The sequence below is a fragment of the Geotrypetes seraphini genome, chromosome 13 (assembly GCF_902459505.1).
Source record: "Geotrypetes seraphini chromosome 13, aGeoSer1.1, whole genome shotgun sequence".
NCBI lineage: Eukaryota > Metazoa > Chordata > Amphibia > Gymnophiona > Dermophiidae > Geotrypetes > Geotrypetes seraphini.
Genome location: NC_047096.1, coordinates 61,260,022 through 61,279,280, shown reverse-complemented (window position 1 = coordinate 61,279,280; position 19,259 = coordinate 61,260,022). Strand labels below are relative to the sequence as shown.

General features: G+C 39.1%; 1 protein-coding gene across 8 annotated transcripts in view; it reads left to right on the top strand.

The window, feature by feature from the left end:
* Positions 1-19,259, top strand: part of LOC117347653 (leucine-rich repeat-containing protein 37A-like) — a 97,395-nt gene that overhangs the window by 63,105 nt on the left and 15,031 nt on the right. For 7 of the 8 annotated variants that reach the window (XM_033918853.1, XM_033918854.1, XM_033918852.1 and 4 more), the window contains 4 exons: positions 819-2,887; positions 11,015-11,113; positions 16,142-16,206; positions 18,734-18,794. In XM_033918853.1, the coding sequence (XP_033774744.1) occupies positions 819-2,887; positions 11,015-11,113; positions 16,142-16,206; positions 18,734-18,794 (2,294 nt within the window). The remainder of the gene's footprint in view (positions 1-818; positions 2,888-11,014; positions 11,114-16,141; positions 16,207-18,733; positions 18,795-19,259) is intronic. The other variant, XM_033918855.1, reaches the window with a different exon arrangement.

Sequence of the window (19,259 nt, the reverse complement as noted above, 5' to 3'; positions counted from 1 at the left end):
AAATTCCCATTTTCCAGATCCATTTATTCTATTTTAAAATTGGTTTTTTTCTCTTTATTGTTTAATGATTTATACTTCACCATTCACAAGGTGGATTACATTAAATTATTTATACTGTAATCATTATAATGTTAACACTATAATCAAATACAAATCAACAAAAATTATAGAGTTACATGACAGGAAGAAAACAGACATAAGAATATCCACATATCTCATACTGATTTAAAACCTCCACAGTAATAACCGAGTAGTATGAAATTAACCAATGTCTCCAAAGATCTGAATAAACAGAAAGGCTTTCAACTATTTTCTAATTCTAAACTTTAGTTCTTCCCTGTGACTACCCAATGCTTCTCATTTCTTTTTATTCTTCCAGATTCTCTCCATCGTTTCTCTAATCTTGTTCTGCATTTGCTCTCCCTGTGCTTTTACCATCTTAATTTCAATATGTTCCCCAGCTCAGTTGCTGAACAGTAATTAATATGTGATAATCCACATTCAGTACCTCAGTTTTAGAATTGGTGTTATTTTATAGTACTGTACATCATGGTGAAGATCATGCCAATATTAGTATCTTATCACTACAATGCTGTTGAATTTGCAATATTTTAAGATATTTCTATGATTCTTTTTTACCATTGCATGTAAAATTGAGATATTACACTGTTTTTAAATGTAAAACAAATATAAGAGGCTGTTGGGGATAAACAAAAGTTTGTATTTTCAAGTGTCTGTTTTTTGAGGATAAACCTAAGACACACAATATTTTTTGTACCCAATGCTTCGATTTGTTTTCCCTCTTGTCTTTTGAACAGCTTCTAAAGAAATATTGCCTCTGGTGGAAGAATCATTCATAAAAGCCCTTCAGTATCGGAGAAAAGCGTTCACTTTGGTGTTACATATTGAACCTGAGCATTCTTTATCATCCAGCAGTAACAAGAGATCATCAGATGTTGAAGAAAGTCAAGCCACGGATAATCCTATTGTTCAGATAAATTTTAATGAACAAATTAATCTCCTTGATGGAGTAAATAGCTTATTCCCTCTAAAGCCGCTAACCAATCAGGAAGCCAAAGCTGGGCAAGTGAAAAACCATGAAGGTTTGGGAGATTTGAACTTGAACCAATCAAATGCACATTCACGTATCTCAAAGACTTATGATTTGCACTGGGCTAATGAGGATGATAGGAAAAAACTCAGGTTTTTGGGCAGTTTGTTTTCATTAGGTCTTCAACAGAACAGAGAGAGAGAGGAAAATACTGGTATAAATGAATGGCCCCAGGCAAAAGTAGATGGAGAGAGCTTACTTAATTCATACCCAGAGTATAAAGGAGAGAATAAGGAAAAGAATACTAATATAAATGAAAAGCCCTGCGTGATAGCAGAAGGGAAGAACCTATCCAGTTTAAATCCTCAGTATGAAGGAAACAATAAGAGTTCAAAGCCAGAGGATAAAGAAAAGGATAAGAAAACAAAAACTATTACAAATGAACAGTCCTACGCTATAGTGGAAGAAGAAAACATATCCAGTTCAAATTCACAGTATAAAGGAGGGGATAAGGCGAAGAGTACTAATATAGATGAACAGTCCAATACAATAGTAGAAAGAGAAAGTTTACTCAGTTCAAATCTACAGCAAAAAGGAGATGACACAGAAAATAATAAATGGCCTGACACAATAGTAGGAGGGAATTTGCTCAATATAAATCTCCAGCAAAAAGGAGATAATAAGGCAAATAACGCTAGTACCAAAGAAAAGACCTACACAAAAGTAGAAGGAGAAACTTTACTAAGTTCAAATCTACAACATAAAGGAGAGGATAAAAATATTACTAGTATCGATCAGATCTACACAACAGAAGAGGGAAAGAGCTTATTCAGTTCAAGTCTCAAGCAAAGAGAGAATAGCACAAGGGATTATGGCATAGATCAGCCTAACAGAAAGCTAGAAAAGAGGAATTGTGAAACAGAATATTGTCAAAAGAAAAGTGAAAATCTGCAGTCTCAGTCACCTTTGGAAATAATGAAAGCTTCTGAAAAGGCAGACATGTGCAATTTACCTTCTGAGTGTAAAGGTAACAGAAATATGGAGGAGGCTGGAGAGAGCAAGATGGTCAAAACTGGGGAGAAAGCAAACAAATGTTCAGAGGGGGAGTGTCATAAATCTAGGATGCACCAGCAAAGCAGAAAAGAAGATCCTGATCAGAAAAGGCCAGAGATGCTAGTTACCTGGCCAGCTGTTGGAAAGATTCGAAGGAAGAGAGAATTTGATCCTTTTATCCAAAGTAAAAATGAGAGTCTGGCAGAAATAAATAGTTATAATGAAACCCTCAGAATATCTAATTATTCAGAGCATATCAACATAACTACTTCTACACCATATCCTACAACAAGTTTCACGAGTACTGTGTCCCAAAAGTGGAAAAATGATACAGGGGAAAAGGAATCAAAGCAAAACTGGAACCAGAATTTTAACCAGCCTGCTCCCTTGAAATGGAAAAACCAGGTATTAAGCAGATTATTACATATTAATAGCATATCAAAGGACTCTGAAAACAAAACGGAGGAAAATCCTAGACCAGAGATGCTGTCAGAAGTCAAACTAGCCTCAGTAGAGAGCCAAGAGGAAATGAGAAAAGAGTTTCCTGGTGATTTGCTTGAAAAAGAGCTGGATGCACAGCTGCAAACTCTCATACCAAACAAGGCTGTGAGAGCACTAATTTGTCATGTATTAAGAATGCTAAAGATGGATTGCTTGAAACCAGACCTGCAGGCCTCTTGTGAAAAATTGATTTCTGAGACAGGCCAGCTAATGAAGACATTTAGCGAAAAACAACATCAAAAAGTGTGGAGGAACTATATCAATGAAACCTTGTCTGCCCAAGTAAATATAATTTCTTAAATATATCTGTTTTAGGTAGAATACAGCCAATATAGTTTACTATACAAGGAAACCATGACACAAGTTTAGAAAGTGAGATTATGAAACAAAGAACTGTGAAAAGAAAATACTAGTATAAATGGCAGAAATTGCACCGATATTACCAGCCCAGACAGCTACATTTATATGCCCACACCTAGATAATTTCACTACGTGCATAAATTAACATTTTTTTAAATCTACGTGTGTTCTTGCAAACTCCACCTATGCTCTTCCCAAACCCCTCTTTTATACATGCATTATTATGTCAATATCAAGCTCACACAGTCTGGCTAGGTGTTTTTATAATTGCACCAAAATATATAACCACCAATAATAAACCTTAAAGCTATAACCAATATAGACTGGGAAAAAATAAGATTGCAGAGGTTTATTATTGGTTATTATGTCAATAGGCATACTTTTACATTGGCTAAAGTTTTATAATAGGTCATTTTACAGAAATAACTTATAAAAGTAACCCCATATATCCCTTGTTCTCTTTTTTGGCATTCATGCATCATTACTCCATTTTGTGTAGAGCATACTTCTGCTTTTCTGACTTCTGTTTAAAAAAGCCCTTATCCGTTTGATTTTTTTTTTTTTTTTCTTCTTTTCTGATTCCAGAATGTCACAGCAATGAGGAGAGGGAATCAAAGTACACAATAAAGAAAAAAATGAATGAAAAAGAGCACTAAGGGCCTTATAGAATGGGAGAACAAAATTCTTTAATAGTAGACCCGACACAAGCCATGTTTCAGCATAAATGCCTATGTCAGGGGTCTATCTAAAAAGACAATATAGCAAATTATGGCCCTTTTTGATTAAGCTGTGAGAGAGGTTTTTACTGCGGCTCAGAGCATTAATGCATTAATGCTGTAACATATATAGGAATTCTATGAATGGAACATTTAGCGCTCTGGGTCGCAGTAAAAACCTCTATCGCGGCTTAGTAAAAGGGAGGATATAAGAATAGCTTAAACATAAAACAAAATCAAAACATACATATGTCAGAGAGTGCTAAAATAAAATATTTTAAAAATGTTACATTCAACATAATGTTGCTAATTAACCGCTCCTTTTACTAAACCGCAATAGCAGTTATTAGCGCAAGGAGCCACACTGCTCCCGACTCTATAGTTCCTATGAACATTAAGCGCAGTTCCCTGCGTTAATAACCACTATCGCGGTTTAGTAAAAGGGGGAGAGGTAAAGCGTAACAAATTTTAAAAATGAATTTTAAAAGCTGGAAAATATGAATATTTACACAAATTTCTGCTGTTGGTTCTCTTTTTTTGTTATTTTTTTATTTCTCAGATTTTACAATAATTTTCTACACATAGAAACAGGATAGGCATTATATCCAAAGCAAGAATTAAATAACAATAGATCCAATCTAATATTATTAGAAAAACTCACAAGCCCACATCATGGGAGAAAGCAATTATCATCTTTAAATCAGAAATAAAAGGAAAAGAAATAAGAGAAATATATTCTCAAATTTAAGTGGATTACTTCATACACTCTAAACCTAAATCTACAATTTCTCATTACCTTTAAGGAAATCTAATTGTACAGAATCCCATATATAACCATGATTATGTAATAAGGCATTTGCAGGGGTATTTAAGATAAAATGTTGCATCCAGATCTATTACTCGTGGTTGCAAGTTTTAAAAAGTTGTACGCTGAAATTAGGTGGCTCTGGAAGCACATTTACTTTACCACCACAAAATATTACTAGCTGGTCAACACCTTGTTGAGTCTCAGGAAGATTTTTTCTTAGTTGGTAAATAAAGACAGTTCTGTAAGGAAATTGTTTCAGAATTGGAAAGTGACAAAACTTCCCTAAATACTTCCTAAATAGTATCTCTGGAACCAACAAATATATAAATGGAAAATTTAAAAATCTAAGATTGCATATCCTACGAGCATTTTCCATCATTCTAATTTAAAATGTAAAGATTGTGAATCTTTTAAAGCAGTAATGGAAGAAGCCCTCAAGGTTGCTACCCGAGCTTCCAATCCAGAAACATGTTTATCCAATAAAACTAAATTTATGTCCATATTTTCAAATTTGTCCTGCTCACGTTTAGAAAAAGTATTAGATTGACAAATTACAAATTAAGCATCCCCTCCACATGTAAATTTAATTGTAACATTACTTTCTTAGTAGACTTCTTAACCAGAGACTCCAAAGGGGAGTCGTTCGAATGATATTTCAGGCTTTTTTTTTTTTATAAAGTCACTATCTGTAGTTGTAGAACCATATTCCCATTAGTCCCCATTAACTGTGTGTACTTCAGTTCCGTTCAACTTCCTTAGTTGTGTTCCTCACCTCATTAATGGTCTTTCTGAGTTCATTGGCACACTTCATTTTCACTGTAGAAATTTGGCCTTTTAATTTAGCAAATCATCATTACAAATCAGCTTTACTGATTGCTTGGTCTGTGATGTTTTTTCCGTGTGATCTCCATTTAAGTAGACCTCACTTCAGGTATCCCAGCTTCATGTGGCTGCCTGTCTCCTCTCTTTCTTTTGCCTGAAGATACTCTTGAGTTTCCGTAAGAAAATCAGCAACCTATCATGAGAACATAACACCATGCAGGGTCAGACCAAGATCTATTGAGCCCAGTATCCTGACTCTGACAGTGGCTAGTCCAGGTTGAAAGTACGCAGCAGATCCCAAGAAGTAAGGTTAAGGTATATTTATTTATAATCCTCCTTCACCTAGGCAGACCACATCAAGTACATTTAGAGGGACATAATCAAAACATACGTCTTAGTCCGATTTGGGCGGATGGTGTTAGACACCCGAAGTTGGCAGTGGGAAAATGCCCATTTAAAAAAAAATATGTCATGAATATTTTGGTTATTTTTCAAAAATTGTCTATCTGGATGTCCATAAACTACTATACCCACTTGTCTATAACCTCAATAGCCCTTATGGCTGCAGGTGGCACCTATATGGCAGTAGAGTTGGGTTTTGGTGAGTGCACATGTTCCACCATAAATGCAGTGGTTAGAGTAGCTTATGGGCCTGGGTCCTACTCTCTACGGTTCACTAGCCTACCCCCCAGGCTATTTAAGACACCTGTGTGCAGCTCTTCTAGGCTTTCCTATGCCAGGTGCTGATGTTCTGAAGGCAGGTATTTACTTTTCTATTCTGATCTTTGTGGGGGGGTGAAGGGGTCAGGGAACACTGTGGGAGTGTGTGTGGGTCTTTTTTTTGTTTCTGCAAAAGTTATCTGGTCACTTTGGATACCTTTTTGGCACATATACCTGTTTTTATATTATCTAACTCACAACGTTTAAATTTCGTCCAGGATGTCTAGCAAAACATTAGATTATCCCTGCAGGATGACAAAGTCTAGGTCGGCCCCCATTCTGCCCACATCCCGCCCTAATCACTCCTCTAGATACACCCTTTTCAACTCTGGGCACACAGCAGCATTCAGAGGCATAAAAAGTCCCTCGACATGTCCAGAAAGTCGGTTTGATTATCGGCACTTGGATGACCTGTCTTTTAGGTCGTCCAAGTGCCGACTTGGACAGGTTTTTAGATGTGTTTAAGTTTTGATTAAAAACCCCAGATTATTTAAATCAAATAAAACAATAATACATAATTTGAAATAGAACATAAAACAACCAAACAAAATAGTAGATTTATTTCCAAATGTTCATTTTCAGGGATTGTTAATAATCTTGGGATTTTTCCTTCAGAAGTTTGTCCAATCCTCTGAATCCTGTGATATTGGACACCTTGACCATATCCTTTGGCAACAGATATGCAGCTTAATTAAGCACTGAGGCCTGAATTCTCTAAATGGCGCCGGCTTCTTAGGCACTCAAGCTCAGTAAAAAAAAAAAAAAAAAAAAATGCTGTTTAAACAATGTTTTTAACTGAGTAGGCGCCTAAAAAATCGGTGCCGGAATCGTGCCTCAGTAGGTACTTTAGGCCCCCTAATTCCACTGTAGGCATGGCTAACGCTGGAAGTGGTGTTAGGGGTAGTTCTGCCCGATTCAGGAAAAAAATTTCCATCTCCATTCCCTCAGCTGCAGCAATGTATCCCACCATCCTCATATCCACCATCTCTCCCTCCTTCCCCACCACTCCAGGGTCTACCAGCTCTCCCTTTCTCTTCCCAACTACCCTCCTATCTAGTATCTCTATTCCCCCACCATCCCTTGTGTCCAAATGCTCTCCCTTTCTGTTCCTTCCCTCCCTAAATCCCATTGTCTACCATCCCTCTCCCTCTCCTCTGTTTTTAGATCCATTATTTCTTCCATCTCCCCTCCCCATGATCTCCCCCAAGTTCATCTCTCCCATCCAACTTCTCCCCATCTCTCCCTCTCCAGTCCACCAACTCTCCAATGCAAAGTTTGGCTGAGGGTGCCCCAGTCCCTGCTAATGAATAAAGAAGCAAGGTTCAGCTGCTCCCCGGAGCCTTCATCGCCTCAGAGCGTGGCTCCACCTGAACTTCAGCCATTCAATGCAGGGAGCCGGGACCTGAACCCGCCCTTTCCCGGCCCCTCCACCTTCCCACACAAGGCAACGCAAGGGACAGGGGAGCCCGCGTCACCATTGGAGGATTGGAGGAGAACCGAACTGAGCCTGCTGTCACCCCGTATGGCCCATGCTTTCCTCCCACTGCTCTTCTCTGCGCTTCTCTCACAAGACCTGAGGCCAGTGTCACCCTTAGCAGCCAGCGATTCCCTTCCACTGCTCTTCTCAGCGCCAGTGATCCTCTCACGAGACCACACCACTTCCATCAGCAGCATGGGACCAGAGCGGCAGGACAGACGGGAAGGAAAGAGCCAGCCAACCAATTACCTTGCTGCCGCTGATCCGTGCACAAAAGTCCGCCTGGCACTCCCTTTGCCATTCCTTCTGACATAATTTCCGGTTTCGCAAAGTTGGAAATTACATTAGATGGAAGGACTCTGGCGGCATAGGGAAAGGCCGAACGGGTCTCTACAGCAATGGGGCTGACAAATCGGCGAGTTCGGTTTTTAAAAAAACCCAAATAGATTCACGCGAAGTGAATCGGTGAATCGATTTGAATTGGAACACTAGTTAGGGGGGGTCTAGAGCATCTACAGAGGCACAATTCACATCAAAGGTAGGCAGTGGAAGTGTAGGCCTGGAAAACCCTTGCCTACATTTCTTGCACCTCCCTTTGCCAGTGGTGCGATTCTGTACCTGGCGCCATTGCTTGATTGATAAGAATACAATATTTATATGATATTTTGGTTGAAATTTTTGTGGGGAGGGAATAAATTTATGTATTTATGATGAGCATAGAAAGAAATTCAAGTGATGTGTAAAAGTTTAAATGATGTAATATTATGTACTTGATGCAAGATGAAAAATGAATAAAGAATTTGAAAAAAAAAAAGAAACATGATCGGTGGCCACTTTTAAGGCAGCTGCTGACAACGACACCAGTTACAGAATCCAGGCCTGAGTTTAAAAAAACTTATCTATGATGTTTTTAATCTGTTGGTCAATAGCTTTTTCCATCAACAATCAGGACTGAGTCATGCAAGTGCATGGTGTCATCTGACAGTATAGGGATGCAACTGCTCTCCCATAGCACAGAATTTCTCTTCAGAATTCCACAAGTTGCCATTTGATGTGTCAGATAAGACTAGGTTGTTCCTACCGTACCTTAGAATCTTGCTCCTGTCCCTTGCCACAGATGATACCATCTAAAAGACATGTGACAGAGTGCCTGGTGAGTTTAATGATCCTGCCTGGATTATTCCACCTGTGTTTCAGCCAGCAGTGTTGTCTTGGACTTAAAATGGCTATTCTCTCAATGGAACTGCCATAAGTGTCCATAATAGACTGCTGTGTACTTTGCAGGACTATCAGTGACTGCCACTGCTGCAAAAGCCTACCGAAAGAGAGATCTGGGGAGCAGAGTGCTTCATGTTCAGAAAGTGATTTACAGTTTTGCTGCTTGTGGAAGTATGTTGAGCAGAGCAAATGTGGCAAGAGATCCTTCTCTTATAAGGGGTGTTAGTATGTGGTATTTGGGCCACAAGATGCATCATTGAAGGATAAAGCCGACAGGCTACATTCTTATGTATGTGTTCCCTTGAGGTGTCATTTAGGACCAATGGAGAGGCTGGCCATGTCAGACTCTTGCACAGTGAGAGTATGAGTGGACACTGATAAATGTGAAACTGTAACTTGCATGACTGGGCAATTAAGTTCAGGCACTGTGATTTCCGTGGCATGTCTCAAGATCTTTATATTCTAAATAATAATATTGAGCCAAAGAGGAAGCTAATGGCAGAAATGAAGACTCAGGAGGAAATATTCTGATCCGCCTGAGTTCCGCTTCTGAAGGCTCTTTAAATTAAGTCTTTCTGTTTGTGAGAAGTTATGAAATTTGTTATAGCTGGCTAGTGGACAGAATATCTGCATTTGACAATAACCAGTTTGAAGTTTTTGCAGCCAGGTTTATAGGTTGTATTAAGTTGGTAGAGGGCATCCGCTGACATAGCTATCTTGTTGCCTTTTTAGTGTCTTTCTGATCCTCTGCCACATCTTTGCTGCCTTTGCCTGTAGGGACAGCCCCCTGTGTTACTGGAATAGTATGCTGCTGTGCAGGACACAGAGTACCGCAAGGAGTTTGCCCTCCTCCTTAGAGAGATTTGGCTGTCTCCTTGCAGGCGAAATGGAGGCAAGGGGTACTATGTTGAATGTTCTAGAAACTGTGCATCTAGGCTTCACAGAGCACTTTCAGGTGGTCATCCAGTTTCTAGGACATTTAGGTGTATTCTACCCCAGAACAACCATTTGTATGTCTTTTAATTTTTTAGGACTTTTAGATATTTCCATCCCTATATCTGTAATACACCTGCCAGCTTGATTTGGACATTTATATTTGACATTGGACGTTGTTTCTAAAGTGCTATTCCACAAGTATGTATACTGTATATATCTGGAGTGTAAGTGCTTATGCCTTACTTATATGTACTTATCTCACTTGTTATGCTAGTATCCTATAAAGGAAAGGATGCGTCTACTTTCCTTTATAGAAAAGGCACCTGTTTATATAAGGGCTCCTTTTACAAAGCCATGCTAGCGATGCTGCCACAATAAATGCACCAAAACCCATAGAAATTGAATGGATTTTGGTGCTGCAGCTTTCTAAAAGGGGCCCTAACCTAAGTTATAGACTTGCCTACCACAAACTTTTTTTCACATGTAAAACCATGTTTTTAGAGTGTATGGGGATTTTTATAAAATGACTCCAGGCCTGGAATACACCTTTATGTGACCTATACATAATTGTAGTTCCTCCCCAAAACTGTTTGTCTCCCCCATATACAATTTTTTTTATTGTTCATCGCTTTGTAATCCACAAAAAAAGTGATTTTGTCAAATACGAATTAAACTTGAAACTTGACCCTGCATGTTGTGGGGCAGAGCATGGGTGGAGCTGCAGTTTAAATGCACACTTTATGTGCTAAAATCTAGACATTTTCTTAAGAGATATAAAATTCCACTGCTTCAGCCTAGGTGGTTCTGCTAAGTTACCCTAGTATTAAAAAAAAAAAAAAAAAAATACATAGGCGCCTAACGTGTCTTTATAAAGTAGACACCTTATCAATCTCAAAACCTAGTTGACCTGTTATAAAATCTTAAAAGCTTTAATCTAGTTACCCAGTTAACCAGGTAGGTGGTTAGATCTCATTAGAAATTCACCCTTTAATTTCTGAATTTAGGAAAAGATAGCTAATGATTGCCTGAAAACCATGCTGCATAATAGATGGAGGATTTGAATAGGCGTTTTCCTAGTTGAAATTTGTGTTCTATCTGTTCCACCAACCCCTAGACAGTATAGCCAGATATTCACTGCCCTTGAAATGGATTATTTTACTAAATAAAAACAAATGGGAGAAGCACTTTCTACTCTGTAAGGATGTTTTGCTTTTACAATTGACAATAGATGCAAAAATCTATTGAATTATTTTCAGCTTTCAGCTAATATCTATGAGCAAACTTTCTGAAATGTGTACAAAAATCTAAAACCTATAGTTTTGTTTTGTTCCAATTTTTATTTGATAAAATAGGCATCACCAGGATTTCCAGGATATGGTAGCAAACTGCTGCTGGCAATATTGGTCACTGTTGTAATAATAATCATTATTGGAATTATTTGCCTTATGGAGGTAAGTTGATTTATAAATAAACCATTATACTATTGAAATGCTTCACAAAATTTATCCCAATCTTTCAAATCTGCTTTGTTTACCAAAGGCACTGTCAATGTCAGTGCAATGTGATTGTCCCCTAAGCATTTTTTCATCATTTTGTACATTTTATGCACCAAAATTGCTGCTCTAACGATTCAAGGAGCTACTTCATTTCTACAAAAGTGACTGTACAGATCTCAGTAAGACAACCAGTATTCATTTTCCTAAAAGCAAAAATCACATTTCCTTTTTATTTTCTTTCTTAAAAAGATAATTGAATGCTTTTACTTGCTGCTTTGGATCCTGATTCCTTGTATCTTTAAAAAGGTAGCATAACACTGTACAGTATCCAGTAATAAAACATGTTTATACTTTTCCTCTAATGACTAGGTTGATTTATGTAAGTTGCCTGTCCTTTTCCACAGCTGAGGAATGGAAATGGCCATCTTTGGCCTACAGAGATCCAGAACAAAGGATACACATATGTAAAAAGGGACATATTCAGTACCGGTTTCAATTTTGTCTGAGGAGGAATTTATCTCTGGATCTTTGACAGTTTTTGCATCAGAGTCTTCAGGTTTCTTCTCACATTTTTAAATTTTGGGAGGGGGGGTAGAAAAACATGGAGGTACTTTAATAAAGAGTTTTCCATGCAGAAAAGAGGTATTATAGATTGTACAACTGCATACATGCCTAAAACGTATCCACCTGATATTCAGATCAAGGGAGATAGCCGGCTGTCTCCTGTAGTCTGCGGCCAAAATGGAAATTCAGTGCTGGTGCCATATCTGATTTAGCCAACTAAAATTAAAAGGGGCTAGATTCTGTACAAACGTAAGGAAGTTCTTCATCACCCAGAGAGTGTGGAAACTGGAACGCTCTTCCAGAGTATATTGTAGGGGAAAACACCCTCCAGGGATTCAAGATAAAGTTAGACAAGTTCCTGCTGAACCGGAACGCACGCAGGTGAGGCTGGACTCATTTAGAGCACTGTTTTTTTTACCTAGGGACCGCTGCGCTGGGCACGATGGACCACTGGTCTGACCCAGCAGCGGCAATTCTTATGTTCTTAGACAATTAAGCAAATATTCAGTAGCTAGCTGACTTAAGTCCAGTGGCTAAAAATAGATCTGTTTTTAGGTGAGTCTATCTGACCGCTGAATATTGGTGGGCTATCCACCAAACAAAATATTTAGCAGGAGATAGCCAGCAATCCCCTGCTGAATAGTGATAGCCAGTTATGTATTATCTGTCCGGCTGAATAGCACTGAATATCGGGCCCTGAGGCCTCGATTATATAGTTAGGTGCCTAGATTAGCATACCTAGGTGACTTAGGCGCCTAACTTAACTACCAATTATCAGCACAAATTAAGCCTTTTAAATAGTTAACTCGTAATTGACATTAATTGCCCTTTATTGGATGGTAAGCACCTACTAGAAAGAAGACATGGTTAGGGGAGGATCATGGGCATGTTTCTTATGTAGGCACCTGTTTTGGATTTAGACGCACTTTAAATAGGGTATGCCTAAGGGTAGCACATCGAAGTCCACTTTGGATGCCATTAGGCGTTATTCTATAAAGTGTGCCTATCTTTTATAGAATCACACTTGGCACTGCACTACTTGGTATCTAACATTTAGGTACCTTTTATAGAATCAGGGCCTATGTGCCTACTTTTATGCAATTAATGTCGACAGTCCTGGGGAAATAGTTTAGGTAGACCAGAGGTTGAGTTGCCTTGTACATATATATTTTGTAAAGCCTTTCTACCCCACTCACAAATTTATCGACCACAATCATATATTCTTTCAGCTGCATTTTCTTCAAGCTAAATAGCCCTAATCTATTTAGCTTCTATTTATAAGGGAGCCAGCCATTCCATCCACTTTATCAATCTGGTGAATAATAGTTATGTTACACAGGAGTGTGATCACTCCATGCTCGTGAACTGTTGCAGAAGGGTGTCAATCACATCTTTCAGCTCCTCCTCCTTCACCAGTGGAGTATAGTGCCCTCCAGATTTTCCTTGTGCATGCGAACTGAGAAGTTGTGTTCTGCTCTGCTCTGCTCTGTTCTGTTCGATTTTATTATTTTGAAGTATTTTTCTTCCATTTTGGGAGGCTTTGGATCTATAAAGTAGAATATGTGCAACAGACTTTCTCAGTCACCAAGTCCAGGACCAAGGAGAATGGTCTCTTTCGCAGAGAGCGTTTCATCTTATTGTACATCTTTGGGGCTGGTCACAGACAGACTGATGACTATAGCCAAGAACTAGAAGATCAAGTGCTTTTTCAGTCGCAGAATAGAGCCAGGAGGCTTAGGTCTGGATGTGTGGGTTCAGCTCTGGGCAACTCAGGAACTCCTTTACATCTTCCCGCCTTGGTTCATGGTGTGCAAACCTTTCATAGCATAGTGACTCATCCAAACCTTAATGATCCTGGTGGCCCTGGACTGGCCTCACCATCCATGGTGTGCAGATCTTGTTGGTCTTCAGTGGGCCCAGAAGCTTAAGCTCCCTATTCCTCTTGACCTGCTCAGTCAGAGACCAGTTCCTATGGACAACCCCCAGCGGGTGATTAGGAAGCCTTGGAACCAAGAGAGGACCAGGCCGCTAAATCTAAAATTACTGAAGATCTCAGACCTTTTGATCGAAGTCTACTAGGTCAAATGCACTGCTTAAGTCAAATTGGATTATAATTGCACTGTGACCCTTGCTTAGTAGTTCCTTTCCATATGTTGTTAGTGCCATGACCACTATCTCAGTTCTGTGATTTTTTTGTGAATCCCGATTGTGAAGGATGGAGAATACTGAAACATAAGGAGCATTTAAGTTGTTTTTTTAGCATATCCCTCCATCATTTTGATGAAAAGGGAGATGGAAGCTACTGGCTGATAACTGGTCACATCAGAGGGGCTGAGTTTTGGGTTCTTGGGAATGGGCATTAGGATAATTCCTCCTCTTGATTTGGCAAAAAGATCAGTTTATAAGTGATAGTTGTCAGGATAGGTGGGTAGGTGTTGAAGTTGCAGTATGCTTTGGAGTATTTTTGGAGAAGCTGTTTTGTGTCTTTGAATATAATCTCTTCAAAATCATTCCAAGATCTGTCTGCTGGTATTTCCATAGGTTGTTTTGTTGCAGTGAGTCTAGCTGGACTGGTGGGAAGTAGCTGGTCTCATGTGGATTGAATCTTTGTTTTAAAATAGTTAGCTAATACTGAGGCTGTTGGAATAGAAGGGTTGTTGCCATTTGTGATCTTTGTCCATGTTGGTTAGGTTATCTAATATTGCGAAGTTTATTGATTTTAAGATTATCTTCTGTGCTGATCTGTTTAGAGCGGTACTTGTTCTTCTTTTGTGTCAGTAGTGCAGTAGTGCTGTTTTTCTGTTTATTCCAGTAGCACTCATCTTGTCAACCAACTCTTTTTAGAGACATAAGTGCCAAGTTGAACCACTTCTCTGATGATCTTATGATTATTTTGCTGCATTTGAGTGGGGTAGTTCATTTAGAATTTGTTTATTGATCATTTTCCAGTGGTCTTGGAAGTCTTGGTCAGGGATGTGGAGGGATAGTAATGAGTTATCTATTTCATTCCAGTATGATTCAGGGGCTATTTTGTTTCTATAATAAGAGGCTACTTGAGGGGTTGGTTTGGTTATTCATATCTCTTTCCAGAATATGCTGAATTCTAGGAATAGGTGGTCTGACCTTTGATAGGGAATTAAATTCTAGGTAACTTGTGATTTTTGCTGAACTGGAGGAGGCAAGTAGATTTATTTATTTATTTATTTATTTATTTAGATTTTTATCCCGTCCTCCCAGTAGCTCAGAACGGTTTACAAGTAAACATTCACAATGGAGTGAATTGGACATACAAGATTATACAGTAGATTTAAATACTTGGCCATACGAGACTGTGCAGCAGTGTAAATATAGGGACTATACAGCAAATTAAGAACAGTAGTTTAAATATAAGTAGTTTAGTTTAGATACAAGTTATTTGAGTATAGACTGAGAGTAGACTATACAGAAATTTTTGGCAGAAGATTAGAATGGAGAAAGAAGGGTAGAGGTGGGGTTTAAGGGGTTGGGTGTAGACTGAGGGTGACCTTTAGTTGAAGAGGAGGGTCTTTACCATTTTCCGAAATGTCATTAGTGAGTTCATTAGTGAGTTCTGTAGATCTAACTGATGGCCTTTTTCATGTGTGGGTTGTTAAAACAAGGGTTTGAGGTCTAGCTCATTTTAGAGATTGAGGAATTTCAGGGTTTAAGGTTGAGTCTAGGTGGAGGTTGAGGTCTCCTATGATGAAAGTGGAGTCATATTTTACAGCGGTTCTTGAAATGATACCTGAAAACTGTGGTTCAGCTTCTAGCCACTTTCCAGGAGGGATATAGAATAGTATGCAGCAGATGGAGTGTTGTAAAGAGTCACTGTTTATTTCTACCATTAGTAGTTCTAATGAGGTAAGAGTTATAGATTGCATGATTTTGATGTAGAAAGATGATTTGTGCAGTTTTGCCAAACCGCTGCCCCTGCAACCAGTTCTCAATATGTGGGTGATTTTGTATTCTACTGGGCAAGGTACATACCAGTTTATAGAACATCATCTAAATCAGTGGTTCCCAACCCTGTCCTGGAGGACCACCAATTGGGTTTTCAGGATAGCCCTAATAAATATGCATGGAGCAGATTTGCTTTGCCTGTCACTTCCATTATATGCAAATCTCTCTCATGCATATTCATTAGGACTAGCTTGAAAACCCGATTGGCCTGCTGGTCCTCCAGGACAGGGTTGGGAGCCACTGATCTAAATGAAATATTAGTATCTACTTACATAAGTACACACAAATATGCATATATGTTAGTATTCTGGTTATTTATGTACATTCATAGCACCTATATTTAGGCACACTGTATTAGAATTGCCCTCCTTGTCAGTCAGCCTCACTGTATTACTAAGTGGAGGATTCTTGTTAATAATTGCTATTTACTCATCTCAACAGATTTGTTCTCAGAGGACAGCTGCTCCTAGTACACAGAAAGAAGAGATGCCATCAGACACGCCACAGTAACTATCACTATTCTTCTATTGGTGCACACATACATTATAGAATAACTAGTCTTATAGCCCGTTACATTAACGGGTGCTAGAATATATGTGTGTGTGTCTCTCTTTATTTCTTTCTCTCTCTCTCTCTCTCTCTCTCTCCTTAGCCGCTTTCTTTCTTTCTTTTTCCTTGGCTGTCCATCACCACCCCTTGCCTGCTCCCCCTGTCCATTCTCCCTTCCTTTTACCTCCCCTGTGTCCACCACGACCCCTTCACAGTTCTCCTTATGCAGCAGCAGCCCTTCTCCCTTTGTTTTACCTCCCCCTGTCCAGCAGCACCTTCCTTCTCCCCCTGTCCAACATTAGGCCTCCGTTCCTTTTTCTTCACCCCCCTGTCCATCAGCACTTCTTTCCTTCTCCTCCTGTCCAGCAGTAGGCGTCCCTTCCTTTTTCTCCCCCCTCCTCCTTCTTATCCCTATGATACACTTACCTTGCTCTGCCCCTGATCAGAGGTTCCCGACAGCCGCCCAGTTGCACCCATTGGAAAAGTTCCCTCTGCGGCATCCCGCACCCCTCCTGACGTGACTCCCGCTGTCTTTCTTTCTGTCTGTCTCTGTCCCTGGCCCCCTTTGTCTGTTTGTCTTTCTGTATATCTCCCTGCCCCTGTGTCGTTCTTCTTTTCTTTCTGTCTCCCTTCCTCCCTCTGTCTGTCCGAAGCAGCATTCCCTCCCCCTCCATTTCCCTCCCCCACACCAGTTCCCTGTGCACCTGCCCCTGTGTCTTTCTTCTTGTCTTTCTGTCTCCCTTCCTCCCTCTGTCTGTCTGTGCAAAGCGGTCTGTGCTTGAGCCATCTACCAAACTGATATGACTCACTTCAAGTTGTAAATAAGTAACCTAAATAATAGTTATGCTCAGAACAACTTATACAATCCAATGGGAATTCTGATTCCACTTCCTCAAAACGAGTCAGCGGTGTTGGGATTCTTCATCATTCCCCATAACTGGAAAGTACTCAATATATATTTGTTTAAGAATTTTTCTTTGTTTTCTTATATTATCTCTTTATTATAATTTATTTATATTTTATAACTTCAATATAGCTTAAATATAGCTTATATGTAGAAAAAGGTTTAAAAGTGCATCACTTACCTTAAATCCTTATCGGTTCCCCTTCCCCTTCCCGACGCGTTTCGGAACTCATTTTCAAGGTAGGGGGAACAAAAGATAAGGTTAATCCTCAACCATAATCTTACTGCCGCTGGCCATTAATTTTTGGATAAGCAAATAAGTAGAAGTTTCTAGTTTCTCTTGATGGTCTATGCAACACAAAATGAAAAAGATAAGCTGAAGACAGTCCCAAGATCAGCTTAAAGCAGATACAGGAAAATTTGAATTATACTCTTGCCTCCAAGTAAACAATAATATGGACTAATATGGTTGTTCTTTTTTAAACCAAAAATCAATCGAACAGCTGTATTCTGAATTATCCTTAATTTCCTTAGAATTTTTTTTGGTGCTCCTAAATAGATGATGTTACAATAGTCTAAAATAGATAAAACTAATGCCTGCACCAATAGTCTGAACAATAAAGGATCAAAATATTTTTTTATGGTTCTTAATTTCCATAATGTAAAAAAGCATTTTTGTACACTAAATTGTGTGTTCTGCTAGTGTTAAATGTTAGTGTGACTTCCAGAATTTTGATAGATTTAATAATCGGGTAATCATGACCATTAAGATGAAGCAGTTTGTTATTTTATCATTGGGACTAGCCAAGAAAAGTTTGGTCTTTTCCGTATTGAGTTTCAGTTTGAAATTAATTGTCCACTGTTCTATCTGAGTCATAATAGAAGATATCTGGTTTAAAATTTCAGTGGTAAAATTGTCTATTAGAAAATTTTCCAGAGGAGGGAAGGTGTTAGAACTATAGGACATGAATTTAGATTACAAGGGGGACAACTCAGGAATAACGTGAGGAAATACTTTTTATGAAGAGGGTAGATGCCTGGAATGCCTTCCTGTGGGACGTGGTGGAGATGAAAATAGTGATGGAATTTAAAAATTTGTGGAAAGCATGGAACCAAACAAGCTTAATGGTGATTAGATGGCAACGCAAGTACTTGAGAAGTAAAGCCAGTGCTGGGTAGGCTTCTGTGGTCTGTGTCTTCAAAATGGCAAGGACAAATCAAGTATATAGTACATAAGTAGTATCACATCTTACCTTATGAGTTTATCATGTTGATCAGACTGTATAGGTCTTTATCTGTCGTCATCTATTATGTTACTATGTATGTTACCCAGTTAAAATGTTTTAAATATTGGGCCCTTAGTTTTCCTACAATTTTTCATAGTTTCCACGTGGTCTCAAGGATAACATTATATGAACTTGCATTGTTTTGAATGGTATCTTTCTTCTATGTTCTAGTCCATGTGAAGTTTTTCTCCTGGATAATGGACTAATATTATCTTTTCTGCTTGTTATTGACCTTGTCCTGTTGTGGTTACTTTTATTGCTTTAAATGTTTCTTTGTTCTCTAATATTTTAAAGGCCCTTTAAGAAATTAAAGCAATTCCTGCAGGCGAAGAAGTTAGTTAAAGATAATCAAAAGGTAACAGCTTTCACATTTATAATGTTATGAAATTAGTGATAATATATTCTGTAGAACTCTCTGTTTTCAATATATATATATATATACACAGTGGAACCTTGGTTTACGAGCATAATTCATTCCAGAAGCATGCTCGTAAATCAAGTTATATCAAAGCGAGTTTCCCCATAGGAATGAATGGAAACTCGCTTTGATTCGTTCCACCAAACCCCCCCCCACCCGAGGCTACCGGCGCTGCTCCATCACCCCCTCCCCTCCGCTCTAACCGGCATCGCACCCCCCGAACCGGCATTGCAACACCCCACCCCACCCCCGCGAGAACCGCATCGCACCCCTGTGCTGAAAGCGGCATCCGCCCGCTCTTCCTCTCAAACACGCTCCTTACCCCTTCTGCTGGTTGTGAGAGTGGAAGCAAGCTCCCGTCTCTTGCCTGGGCTGGGCCTTGAGCATCTGCGCATGCTCAAG